General features: G+C 58.3%; 1 protein-coding gene across 1 annotated transcript in view; it reads right to left on the bottom strand.

Moving 5' to 3' along the window:
• The window catches only part of DNAH17 (dynein axonemal heavy chain 17), a 92,599-nt gene that overhangs the window by 36,513 nt on the left and 42,643 nt on the right, over positions 1-13,443 (bottom strand). The window contains exons 35-49 of the mRNA XM_035025882.1: positions 12,968-13,072; positions 10,764-10,921; positions 10,228-10,366; positions 9,846-10,073; positions 9,330-9,467; positions 8,205-8,337; positions 7,760-7,887; positions 6,868-7,016; positions 4,095-4,377; positions 3,829-4,002; positions 3,375-3,582; positions 2,991-3,156; positions 1,674-1,776; positions 815-962; positions 343-434 (exon numbers count right to left, since the gene is read on the bottom strand). Coding sequence (XP_034881773.1) covers positions 343-434; positions 815-962; positions 1,674-1,776; positions 2,991-3,156; positions 3,375-3,582; positions 3,829-4,002; positions 4,095-4,377; positions 6,868-7,016; positions 7,760-7,887; positions 8,205-8,337; positions 9,330-9,467; positions 9,846-10,073; positions 10,228-10,366; positions 10,764-10,921; positions 12,968-13,072 — 2,352 coding nt within the window. The remainder of the gene's footprint in view (positions 1-342; positions 435-814; positions 963-1,673; positions 1,777-2,990; positions 3,157-3,374; positions 3,583-3,828; positions 4,003-4,094; positions 4,378-6,867; positions 7,017-7,759; positions 7,888-8,204; positions 8,338-9,329; positions 9,468-9,845; positions 10,074-10,227; positions 10,367-10,763; positions 10,922-12,967; positions 13,073-13,443) is intronic.

Below are 13,443 nucleotides of genomic sequence, written 5' to 3'. Positions count from 1 at the left end.
ATCACCACCATCACCATCACCATCATCATCACCATTATCATCATTACCACCATCACCACCATCACCATCACCAGCATCATCATCACCATCTTTCTGACATCATCACCAGCATCACCAGCATCATCATCATCCCTATCATCATCATCATCATCACCACCACCATCACCATCATCATCGCCACCATCACCACCATCGCCATCATCACCACCATCATTATTGCAGTCATTATCACCATCACTATTGTCAGTCCATACATCACTGCGCTTTCCCTCCTGAGAGCAGCAGAGGAGGAGAGCACCTATGATCAGGGACATGGCCCATAACAGGCTAGAAGAGCAGTACCTGGAAAATATTGGAGAGATCCCGGAGATTGAAGACATAGTGAAATTTAATGGCCGTGGGAAGAAATGTTGCAGTGACTTTCTGATGCAGGGCTGTTACAGGAAAGAGATACATCGATTCTTAGGTGCTCTTAATGGCCTCAGAAAGTGCAGAGCTTAAGGTATAGTTTCTAAGGCAAATGGACTATGAGATAGTGACAATTTAAGTAAGAAATCTGCGCAGCTGTCAAGGGGGGAGGTTTGCTGCTCTACTCACATGTAAATCATTTCTGTACACTGAGTTTCCTACCCCCTGCCTTCCCCTCAAGCAATCGTATTTCAGAATATCTCCTGCTGAAACATAGCATCATTTAAAAATATTGATTTGAAAGTATAAATAAAATATTTACCAGGGGAAACTATGAAGAAGCCATCAGCCCCATAAAGCAGTAGGCTGTGCCCACAGGAGGGGGGGATGAGGCTGGTCAGCTTACCCAGGGCCGAGGCCACGAGCTGGCTGCTCATCCTCTGAACCACCATGGGGGCCGAGCGGAAGGCCAGGTGCTGGGCCAAGATTGTGTTGTAGATGGTGGTGAGGGCCTCCTGGCCCGGGAAGCTCACAGCAAACACACAGAAATGGCGCTGTCCGGAACGACACAAACCCCCATCAGGCAGCCCGCAGGGACCAGCTTGTGGCCGGGGCTGCCTTCTGGGGGAGCAGACTCTGTCCACCGCCCCTAGTGTCTTGTGGGCATGGTCAGAATGGACAGCTGTCCTCCTTGTGCCTTACATGTGCTAAAACCCCATCAAATATTGAGCATATCCGAAACTGCCAAATCCACGCGTCATGCTCTCAAGCAAAATTTTGGTGGAGGCAAAAGAGTGTCTCAGGGCACAGGCCTGGTTTTCTATTCTAGGTCTCCATCTGCTTAGATACCTCAGAGGGGAGGTCCTGCCTGGGTGGGTCGTAGATATAATCCAGGATATCCTGTGACATCTGAGTTTCAGATACACATCAAGTCATTGTTTTCGGTACAAGTGTGTCCCAGATACTGTACAGGACATGCTTACACGAGGCAAGTATTTGTCGTTGATCTGAAATTCACATTTGACTGGCCGCCCGTGTTTGCATTTGCTAACTGGGGCGGCCCTGTGGGGTCTGAGGGAGGCTGGCTCGCGTCGCGTTGCCCCGGGGAATTCCCTGACGCACGCAGGCTGCAAGGTGAGGGAATCCTCCGGAGAACGTCGGCCCGCAGCCCTGACAACACCCCAAATCAATGCTTTTATTTTCTTGTGCCCAAGTGAGCCTCAAACCCACGGCGGCTGGCTAACCAGAGTTTGATCTCTGCCTACCTGGAGTCTGGGATCGATGGTGAAGGATCCGGAGGTGGGGTTCATGCAAGCCACGTACTGGCAGTTATGGATGTCCTTCAGCGTCAGCTTCTGTCTGTCATACCTGCACGCGGGAGACGGGCGCTACGTCGTGCCGCCGGCCTGGAGGAGCCATCCCCGGGCCCCCCAGCCCACCCCCAATCATTTCTTGCATGTGCAGATAAAAAAAAACACCTCAATAAATATCGCTTACAGGTGAAGCGGCCAATTTTGCTTCATGTTTTCAAGAAAAATTTTGAAACAGGAGGCATCGGAGTGGCTCAGGGTGCAGGCGTGAGCTCAGATTCCAGCTCCTCGAGGGGGGCCGCCCTGCACCGCTTTCAGTGCCCGCTTACCCCGTGGCCTGGCTGTCACATCCCCTGGGGAGCGGTCCCTGACACCCTGTCCACACATTACCTGCCCCTGCTCCATTCTAACCTTCCTGGCTTCCTACTACCTGTGAGCCCAGCGTGGTGGAGCAGGGACAGGGCAAGTGATGGACGTGGGTGGGCTTGACCCTTGTGAAGCCCTCTCTGCCTCTAGTTCTCGGCAGCAAGGAGTGGGCTTCATGCCTCCACGGTCTGATTTCCGATGGGAGCTCTTGGGTTCCTTCGGTCTCAAAACCCCCAGGTTTGGCCTGGGCCACTGGCCAGGTCGTTACAGGACCCTTGTGTCAGATACACTTAGGTTAACTGCCCTGAATATTCTTTTGGTCTTTCCGAACTGCACCTGTAAACATGCCACCCGAAGCTTTCTGCTGCCCGCGGGATGCTTCTCGGGCCAGCACAGGTCTTGAGGTCTGGCTGTAGCTGCCCTGCACGCCCTCTCCCTCTGGCTCTCACACTCCAGCCACGTTGGGTCCTCCTTGTGCCATGCTTCCCCCCCCCCTCCACAGGGCCTTTGCATGTGGCATTTGCTCTGCCCAGGATGCTCTCCCTCCCAAGTCCGTCCCATGACTGGTCCTGACTCTGCCTCGAGCTTTCAGCTGCAGGGCAGCCTCCCCCGGCCTGTCTCTGTCCCAGCCAGGGGACTGCTCTGGGGCCGCACTGGGGGGCTCGCTCAGAGCTCCCCCTGCCTGTCCAACTGCACCTCTTTGTCTCCCCTGCTAGAGGGACCCTCGATGGGAGAGGGACCTGTCTGTCCTCCCTCCGTGGGTGCTCTTGGCCACGGCTGCCTGCCCAGGGCCTAGCAGATGGATGTAGGGGGAGATCTGATACACCCCTCCAGCCCTGAGGCTCCACCCTGGTGGTGTGTGTCATGGTCCTGCCCCTCCCCGGGCCCCCCTCCCTGCCCACTCACCAGTGCCCGTGGTCCATGTGCTGCCGGATGAGCGTGTGGGGGGCCACTGTCCCATACTTGTCCACCTCGGGCATATTCATGTCGTCAATGAAGTAGATCAGCTTCTTGGTGCCTGGGGGGCCGTAGTTCCTACCGGATTTCTTCTCCAGTGGCTTCTCAAGAACCCCTAGAGAAGGGAGCTGGTTGGCTACCACCATGCCTGGTACATCCTGCACCCCTGCTCCTGGCCCCAGCCCCACCCTGTATCCTGGCCTACCCCCCACCTTGCACCCCTGCTCCTGCCCCTGGCCCCCACTGTATGTAGTTCTGCTCTTGGCTCTGGCCCCACCCTCCATCCCAGCCTGCCCCCCACCCTGCACCCCTGCTCTCGGCTGCGGCCCCCACCCTGCAGCATGGCTGAGGTCGTGTAGAAGTTGAAGGGCACAGCCTGAACTAGGTAGTCGTCGGTGTTGAGGCTCTGCAGCTTGTCCCCCATCAGCACGGACTTGCCCGTGCCCGCGTTCCCCACCAGCATCAATGGCCACGACTTCTCCATGAGCAGGTCCATGAAGTAGCGGATTCGGATGGTTTCTGTGGTGTGCACCAGAGAGGCCTGGGGGTGGGGAGCAGAAGGACAGGAGGGGAGGGAGGAGCCCTGAGCCTCAGACACACTGAGCCTCCGCTTTCCCCCTTCCAACTGACTTGCAGACCTGAACAGTTTGTTCAATCTCCAGGTTTACTTAGAAGGTCCTGCTGTTGAAAATTGTTTGCATCTGGTCGTCCGTCATGAAGCCTGAGACGGGACGGGGAGTCCTGCTCCTAAGTCATCAGTAAACTGTCACCTGTCTGGGGCAGTTACCTGCAGTGGGACGTCCAGGTCCAGCTCAAAGGCAGGCACTTTTTCCGTCCACGGCAGGAACTTTTTAGTGTCAGGATCTATGTAGTAGTCGAAGATCGTTCCCTGCGAGGGGAACTTGATCGTTTTAAATTCATTGATCCACCATTTGCTGAACTCGACTCGATAATCTACAAGCTGTTGAAGAACAAGAACAACAAGCAGGGCCCAGTTGGGGGCGGCCAGAGACTTCACGTGGGCGGCGGGCTCCCCCGTGGCCGGCTGCTCACCTGGTCCTGGAACATGGCTCCCCCGAAAGCCCAGAAGCAGGCAAACACAAAGTAGAGCTCGTACAGCTCTTTGGGGGAGTCGGGTGGCGCGTTCTTCTCTGTGAGGAGGCACTCGAGCAGGTACAGGATCATCTGGGTGACCGTGATCTCCGGTATGGGCGTGATCTTCTTAAACCCAAAGCGCAACTTATCCAGGCACGTGGGCAGGTACTTGTCGAAGAGGATCATCAGGTTGGCCTTCTCAGACTGCACCTTGCGCCTCTCAATCCAGCTGCTCACCACCCTGGGGAAGACGGGGAGGCACTGGGTGCTGGGACCACCATGTTGGGTCTGCCTGGCAACCCTCCCCTTGCTGAACACCCCTGGTGTCTCTAAGTGATTCTGGTGATAGGGCCAGATGCAGAGCTTCCGAGAGTCTGATGAGGGTGCTGGGGCTGTGGGGGTGTGCTCTTTCTCTGGCATTCTAGCTATGCCATAAGCTTAGAACAACTGGGAACCACCTTTGCTACCCCAAATGAAGTCAATGCTGAGGGCAGCAGAGCTGGACATAGGGGAAGAGAAAAATCCCATGACACATCATCAGGGTGGGAGGGGGAGAGAAGGGATAAGAGGGGAAGAGAAGGGCGAGAACGGGAGAGGAACAGGGACCTCTCATTACATCATCTGAATTCCTGGATCCAGCCATGCCTGAAGCAGTTTTGGTGAATTGAGCCAATTCTTTTTTTTTTTTTTTTGCTTTAGCTAGTTTGAGTTGAATTTGTCACATTCCATGGAAGAGTCCAAACTAATGCAACAGGTAATCCTCGAGGAGCCATGTTGGACTGTCGGGCGCCCAGCTGCCTCTGGAGTGGGCTGCCCAGAAGTGGCCCCCCCATAAGCGTGAGGGCACAGACTCTGGGGCCTGCTGTCTGGGCTTGAATCGACTCCACTGTGGCCAACAGCGGCTTGGGCGAGTTACTCAACACGTCATCTATAAGTGTGAGTGACAACAATGACTCCCATTTTGAAGGACCACCTGGGCTGATATTTTTAAAGCCCACAGAAGGGAGCCTGGCCCACCATGAGTGCTGCATGAGTGCCTGCTAAAAGCATAAATGGTGTCCGGCTCCCTCCGGGGTCAGTGAGCGTGCCATTCCCAGGACGCCCCGAGCCGAAGCAGGAAGCTCGCGTCGCCACCCACAGCCGGAGGACATGCCTCTCCGTGAGCGAGCCCCCACGCTGGAGGCTCCAATCCTTACTGTGCTCTATCGGGACAGAGAACCGAGAGCTCAGACCTCTGCCCCATCACGCCCTGGACTGTCCACAGTAACAGAGTCATCCTTCCCACAGTCTGCGTCTGCGGGCAAAGCGTGGTAAGCCCTGTGCCTGCAATGGTTAGGACCTGCCCTCCGAGTAGAGCAGGTCTTCAGAGTGGAGCCTGGTTTGCGAATCTGTGCACAGACTGCTGTATTTGCCCTCTCTCCGGAAGGTGTTTATGTCAAATTAAAAATGTTGCCTTGGTTAGAGTCGTCTAGGGCATGCTGGCTTTGATGGGAAATGCAAGCCCAGGGGGACACACACACTTGGGAGGACGAGCCGGCCTGGCTCCTGCCCGGCCCCCAGAGGCAGCCTCCTTTCACTTCCCGCTCTGGGATGTGCCCCGTGGTCTCCTGGCCTCGAGTCACTGCTGCCCCTGGGGGAGGGCTGCCTCCTTCCCGGGGGGCCCTGTGCCCCCAAGTGCCACACGATCCCCGCCCCCTCCTGGTGCCCTGTGTCCACAGCTCCTGCCTTGCCTGCCCACCCCGAAAACTCTCACATGTGGTGATAGTGGGCAGAATGATGACTCCCAAAAGACAGGTCCACTGAGACTGGGAAATGTGACCTTATTTGGAAAAGGGTCTTTGCAGACAGACATAGTCAAGGTAAGGATCTCAAATGAGATCGTCCTGCATTAGGGTGGGCCCCAGTCCGATGACTGTCCCTACAAGAAGAGGGGACTGAGGGAAGACCTCGAGAGACACAGAATGGTGGCCGTGTAGAGGCAGATGCAGGGATCGGGGGATGCATCCAGAAGTCAAGGGACGCCAGGGATGCCCCGGAGCCACCAGAAGCCGGGAGAGAGGGCCAGAAGAGAGGCCTGGGACACGTTCTCCCTTGGGGCCTCTGGGAGGAACCAGCCATGCCCACACTTAGATTGTGGATGTTGGGTCCCCAGAATCAATGCCACATCTTCTATTTCTTAAGATTTCAAACATTTCTCACATCTTCCCTTCATCTCTGTCCCCAGGGGCCACCCATGGTTCCGTATGGGCAGGCTGGTCCTTGCCGGCCCCTTCCTGCCAAGAGCATCTTGGGGCTTCATGCTCCACCCACAAACACCTAACCACCGCCCGGACCCCGCAACCTCCCACTCTCGCCTCCCCCGCCGCCGCCCGTGCCCCATCCAGGCTGGTTCTCGCCTGGCGTGCTCCCTGCAGTTTTCGTCCTCCTGGAAAATTCCCTCTCCCGCCAGGTGTCAGCCCTAAGTCTGCCTCCTCTCGGGAAGACTGCCCATCTCGGCGACAGGCCCGGACCCTCCTCCGTCCCCCTCAGGGTGCCCGCTCTCATCGCCGTGCCTCACCCCCACAGTCACGGGGCTGTCTCGCATCCTGTCACTGCTGTGACCCAGTGCGTGGGGAGCACCCCATCTTATTTCCCGAAGGCCTGGATGCACACCCACACAGGCGACTCTGAAACGCCCCCAGCCCCATCTTCCTCCGCCAGTTTGGACCAGGAAAACGAAAACCCAACTCACGGGTTCCACCCCAGATCTGCGGGGTTGATGTAAAGAATGCCGGCTCTGGAGACGGTGGCAGGGGTGGCCGTCCTCAGGTGGCTGATCTCGAACACCAGCCTCATGGTGCGGTTTAGGGGGATTCGCTCATTGCTGGCCAGGGTGAGGACCTGGGAAGGGAGGCAGGCCTGTGGGTTTACAGGGGCCACGTGCCATCGTCCTGATGGGTCGTCACACGGACGTGTCTCCGAACGACGAGGAGGAAGTCTGGGACCTGCGCACCTGTGCCCGCCACCAACCAGCTTCTCCCAGCCCAGCCTTTCCCAGACATCCTTGACCGCAGTCCCACGTCTGCCCCCGCCCACCCCAGGACAACACACGAGGCTCCCGGATGTGCGCACCATGTAGGATGTCACTGGGATGTTCAGTTTGCTTTCTGAAACCATGATCCCCGCCCCCTTCCCCGGGGATTCTTGAGTTCCCTCTTCCACCCAACTGAGAATCAATTTCTTAAGCTGCTTCTAGATCATTCTGAAGACTGTTTCTGCCTTCCAAGATATGAGATGTTCTGCCATGTTATGTCACATGCCAATTAAGCAAGAATATTCTCTGTATCTGCACCCTTCACCCTCGCTGCTGCCCAAACATATCTCAGATGGGGGCATGTGGAGCTGTGTCCTACGACAAACACATCTTGTGACAGGGAACTTTCCCTTGTTCATAATTTTCTGTGCAGAGTTCCAGACAGACCCTCACTCTTCTGGTTCCAGTCTAGGGCAGGTTCTCTCTGTTGTCTGTCGTGGGTGGTGATGTGTGGCCCTTCCCATGAGCCCCCTGCCCTGCCCTGACCCAGGCCCTGGGGCCATCACTATGGCTTTGGGGGTTAGTTCTGGAATCCAGGAGCCCCTCGAACCTTGTTGTCATCCATCACAGTGTTGAGAGATTCAATCCACATTGGGTCTATGTCTCCATCCAAGACAATCCACTTGGGGCCATCATGAGTGATGTTGGCCAGATCCCGCATTATGGTGGAGAAAAGGCCTGTGAATGAGCAAGGCTGGTGTGAGCAGGGCTGGTGTGAGTGAGCAGGGCTGGTGTGAGCAAGCAGGGCTGGTGTGAGTGAGCAGAGCTGGTGTGAGCGGGGTTGGTGTGAGTGAGCAGGGGTGGTATGAGTGAGCAGGGCTGGGGTGAGTGAGCAAGGCTGGTGTGAGCAGGGCTGGGGTGAGTGAGCAGGGCTGGTGTGAGCGGGGCTGGTGTGAGTGAGCAAGGCTGGTGTGAGTGAGCAGGGCTGGTGTGAGCCCGGGACGCCTGCTGGTGACCCGCCCTCACTCAGTCCACCCTGCCACAGCTCCTGTTACCGTCTTTCCACTCCCTGGTGGCCGGGTTGATGATGCCAAACAGCTCATCACAGGTGACAGCCTTGGGGTCCAGGTCCACGGCAACCGGCTTCCTCTTCATGTTCTGATAGGTCTTGTTGAGAGACTTGAGGACCTGGTGTGGGGGTGCGTTGTTCACATGGGGCTCGGGGGCCGCCACTCCTGCACCCACACCCGGGGACGCACCATGCACAACTCCGAAGGCCTTTTACGAACCCCACCCAGAATTCCTGCTCTGGGCCGGTCCTGCACTGGTGACATGCAGGTGAGTTTGCGCCCCCAAACTGACCGAGGCAGGTGCCCGGGGGATGGGGAACGCACGGCAACCACCCCTGTGTGTGGACAATGGAGTGCCACGTGCCCTGGGACCAGGCTAAGATCAGGAAAAGTTCACAGTAGTTTCTCGATGACAAAGGCAATCTACGCTCACTGGTAATTCCTCCACCCAGAGAAAAGGATTTTGAGGGACATTTGAGGATGTTTTCATATATGTATATGTGTGTACAGGCGTAAAAATACATACATATGTACATATTCTTTTTAGAAGATCGGGTTCATGCAGTTGCTTTTTTTCGGAGGGGTGCAAAAAGGTGGTTTTATTAAAGCCTGGGGACAGGACCCGTGGGCAGAGAAAGCTGTTGCCAAGTTTCTGTCTTTTTAAAAATTACTTGCTGTGAGCACCCCCATGTTATTAGTCTTTGGAAATGATCTTGATTAATAACACTGGTCCATCCTGCGGGCTTCCAGCTCAACACTGGCTGGCTTAGAATCTTCCGATGTCATAGGTGTCAGTTGTATTGGCCACCACCCTCTGCTTCTCACCATGCCCAGGTAATGGCAGGGGACAGGAGTTTGGGGGCTGACACAGGGGGCAGGTGGGGACAGAGGGCGGGGGTGGGGGGCTGGCCGTAGAGGGCCAGGTGGCTGGTGTCCAGGGGGAAGGAGCAAGAAGAGAGGAGAACCTAGGAGAAGGCCCTCATCAGTGGGACCAGGGCCTGCTCCTCGCTGCCCCTGACCCCGGGGGTGTGGGGAGGTGACAGAGGCCAAGCCTCTGGCAGCCTACAGGCCTTCAGGGAGGACCGAGGGGTGGACAAGAGTGGGGCATGCCTGAGATTTGCCACTGCCCGCGTTCCCGATGACGAACACCGAGTGGCGCACTTGGAGTAGCTCCTCGAGCTGCACGACCTTCAGCACAAAGCTGTCTTCTGCCTGCAGCTTGAGCTCCACGATGCTCTGCTTGATGATCTGGGGAGGGGCACACAGGAGGGGGTGTTGGGCACAGGGCGCAAGGACAGGCAGTCGTTCCAGGAGGGGGCTTTGTGGGAGATGTTGTAAGGGAACAGTGGCTTCTGGCGTGGATGTGTCCCCACGTTCTGCCGGTGATGCCGCGGAGCATCTGTGCAGGCGACAGGTCTGCCCGAAGCCCCTCTGCCGCCCCCCCATTCCTCCTGAGATCCGCCCCATCCCCAGCATTGAAAGAGGTGCTGGATGGGGCTGGAAGGTGGTTTGGGGCTTCCAGGTGTTTCTCCCAGCAGCGGAGGGAGAAACGTGTGGCTACCATCTGCCCGATGCTGCACCTGCCACCGAGGTGTGGATCTGACCCGAGGGCCCAGTAGTTCCTACCTTTTCAAAATTCAGGTCCCGCTTCCGAGGCACGTCCAGGGCAGGGAAAAGGTCCCCGATCAGCCCCATGAACACGGGCAGGTCGTCGGTCACGATCTTGGGGATGTTGAAGTCTCTCAGCGCCCTCATGAGCACCTGGTCCTCTGCCCGGCTGGGGTCGCCCCTCTTCAGGGAGCCGGCCACCACCAGCACAGACTTGATGGCTCGCAAGCCCCAGTCGTAATGATCCTGGGGAGGGGAGGCATGGGCGAGCAGGTGTGAGCACGCCTTCCCACCCGGGCTGGGGTAGGGAGGGTCGGGGCCAAAGCCGGCATGCCACCGGGGGCACATGGACGGCACCCTCCTGCGCCGCCCTGCAGCCCCGGACACCGTTGGCATGCACCTGCTTCGATAGGAGCTCTTTGCACAAGGTATAGAGCGTGATGAACTTCCTGGCCAGCAGGCGGGCTTCCAGAAAGCCCTCGGCCACCAGCATGATCTCACATATCAGTTCAAAGTCGGGAACCACCATGGCGCAGGGCCTGGGGGAGATCAGCGGGGTCTGCTCAGGCTTCTCCCCCTTCCTCCCACAATCCCGCCTCTCATCAGCTAGGTGCACACCTCCCGTGCCAGGAAGCCCACAGCGTCAGGATTGCAGGGGCATGGGGTCGGGTTCCCAGCATCCTCCTATGCCCTCTGCCGTCTGCAGGGCCTGGCACCAAGCCCCACACCCGCTGTACTGACTCTTCTCTGAACCCAGCCTTCCATGGTCAGGGGCCTCCTCCCCCAGGAAGGCAGAGCGGGAAGATTACTGTCTCCTTTTTAAGGAGGCCTTGCCTGCTAGACCCCCTAACTCAGGAGCCTCGCTCCCCGGCCTCCCTCCCTCACTCCCAGCTCGCCCTGGCTTAGGGTCCCCTCTGCCCTCCTCTGCCCACACACCTGAATAAGGCCTTTAAATTCTCGGGCAGCTCGGTGCGTCCTGCATACCCAGGGTTCATGGTGATGAAAATGCCCACGGTGGGGATGAGACCTATCATCTCTCCCAGGAAACTGAACGTTTTTTTCTTGGCCCGAATCGCATCTTGGACACATTTAACCTAAACAGTTGGCACACAGACGTGTCAGCGTGGGAATGCCCAGCTTCCACGGGCCGGATCTTCACTGGTGTCAAAGCCTGTGGCTACGCGTTTGCAGAGGACACTCCTGGTCTCGCTTTCTTTTTAATTAAACTTAATTTTGAGACAACATAGACTCACACGCAGTTTTAAGAAATAAGGCAGCGGACATGCCCCTGGGCCCCCCGCGCGCCCCTCCCCAGCGTCCCCTAGCAGGAGCATCTTGCACGACGCGAGGACCCCTCTCGTCCCCTGCTATAGTCATACCCACCTCCCCCTGCCCCCACCCTCCCTGTGACCCCGGCAACCACTGGTCTGCTCCAGACTCCCGTACCTCTCCCCCTTCATGAGCGCTGCTGTGCGGGATGGTGCAGCATGTCCTGGGCGCGTCACCCAGTAGAGCACCGGGATCGAGGGTCCCCCCACCCGGCGCCGGGACACCCCTGCTTGCCCCGCATTATCGCTGAGCGGCGCTCTGCTTCCTGGCCGCTCCGTGGGTCCCGCTCCCGCTCTGGGTGCCGCGTGGGGGCACGTCGCAGCAGCGGGCTCTGTGTCTGCGGTCTGTGAGAACGGCACTGGGTGAATTCTAAACCTGGGGGCTCAGGAGCCCGTGGGATCTTCCGCTCCTGCCGACTGGCTGCCAACCTGTGCGCGACCACGGGAGGGCGCCCCACGATCATGGTTGAACCTCCCAAACGCCTGCCTTGAATTCAAGGTCTCCCCGCCTTTCTGAGCAAAGCTCCCGCCCTGGGGCCTGGCCTTTCCTCCCTGGCTGGTCCGCAGGGCCGGGCTCCCCGGGGCAGGCCTGGCGGCTGGGGCGGCGCACCTTAATTTCTTAATTTCTTTGCTGCCTCCCCGCTATGCGAAGCCTCTCCTAGCATCCTGGTCCAGTTCTTGATGGTCCATTCGAGTCAAAAACCACGTTGGGGTCCATTTACCGACTTTGGGGTGGGGAGTCACTCTGCTGCTGCCCTGGTGGGGCTGGGGGACCCCAAGGCAGCAGCCTTCGTTCTCTCTTTGCCTTACTGGCCTCCAGCCCAGAGCTCAGGGACAGCTCCGTGTCGGGAGGCTAACAGGTGGAGGGTGCCGGCCACCTGCCTTCACCTCTAATGGTGTCAGCAAACCTGAGTCGTCGAAGCCATTTTAGGGATTAGGGAGAGTTGAAATCACGGCCAAGCACAGAGCTGGGGAGTCCAGTGAGTAAGTCTGGAGCAGGCGCTACACCCAGGCTGTGGGTCGTGAGTGGCAGGGGCTGGTTTCAGCTCGGCTCCCCTGGCTCTGCCCCCCAGCCTCCCGTGTGGGCTGGAGGCTCCGGCTGCAGGGAGCTGGTCTCTGCTTATCTATCTGTTGCGCCTGTGGGAAGGAGGGTCCCAGCACCTGCACCGGCCCGACCTCTGGGTCCTTTTGGAATATTCAAGTTGATTCTGGACCTCGAGCTTGGCCTCGGCTCCCCTGAGAGAGCCCCGTGGTTCTCACCTCCGGATCCGGAGGGTTCGTGTGCAGTGTAGGAATGCACCTCCAGACGTGGGGGCGGGTGCACAGGCAGTTTGCAAGCGGCCTGGGGCTGTGCCGGCATGGGGCTGTCCCCCCTCTGAGGACCTTACTCCCACCGCGTCCCGGCCTCCCCATCGTTCATGCCCAAAGCACACGGGCCTATTTCCTCCCTCCCGTCTTCTCTCCCCGCCTCCTCCCTGTCCTTCTTCCAGCACTGATGTCTAATGCATCCTTCGCGGACACAGTAACCTCTGTCCTTGTCCTCCAGGCAGAATTCGTTATCCCCTCATGTGTAGCTGGTTACACCTAGGCCTGCTGCGTCCGATTCTTCTGTGTGCCCACCAGGACTCCGGGCCCCTGCAGGACAGGCCTGGGGTCCCTCACCTCCGTGCCACACCACCCTGCATTGCACGGCGCACTGGGGACAGGCAAGGAGGCTCACAGGGCTGAACGGACTGCCTGGTGTAAGGGCTGACAGGAGAGCTGACAAGCCCCAGCCCCTACGTGACCCACAGACCATGGACAGGACCCTACCTGCACAGCGATCACGGACAAGACCTCCACCGAGATTCGGTTAAATTCATCGAAGCAGCCCCATGCTCCAGTCTGAGCCAGGCCCTTGTAGATGTTCCCACAAGACTAGGAAGGGTGAGATAGGGGAGAGGAAGAGACTCAGAGGGCCGACCAGAGTCCTGCCAGGCGCCCCCCACCTGCCCCTTCTGCTGGGTCACAGTCCTGTTCACAGTCCACTGACCGAGGGTCAGGCTGGGGAGCTCTGGGGCCTGGGGGAGGCCGGCGGGCCGGTGCATGCCGTGGAGGGCTGGCTGCCAGGAAGAGTCCAGCCTTGGCCCATGACCTCCCTGGTGTGGGGGCTTCCCTGGCCTCCGAGCTGGATGGCTCAGACACGTGCATTCGTGTAAAATGCAGCCCCTGCTATTTTTTTCTTGCACTCAAGGGAGGGGCTTCTCTCTAAGATGGGGGGTGGGCATGCGTGTCAGATTTTCTTCTAC

This window comes from Mirounga leonina, unplaced genomic scaffold (assembly GCF_011800145.1).
Source record: "Mirounga leonina isolate KUSES-001 unplaced genomic scaffold, KU_Mleo_1.0 Mir_197, whole genome shotgun sequence".
In the NCBI taxonomy this organism is placed as follows: Eukaryota; Metazoa; Chordata; class Mammalia; order Carnivora; family Phocidae; genus Mirounga; species Mirounga leonina.
Note: the sequence above shows the minus strand (reverse complement) of the source record. Positions and strands in the feature narration are given on the sequence as shown.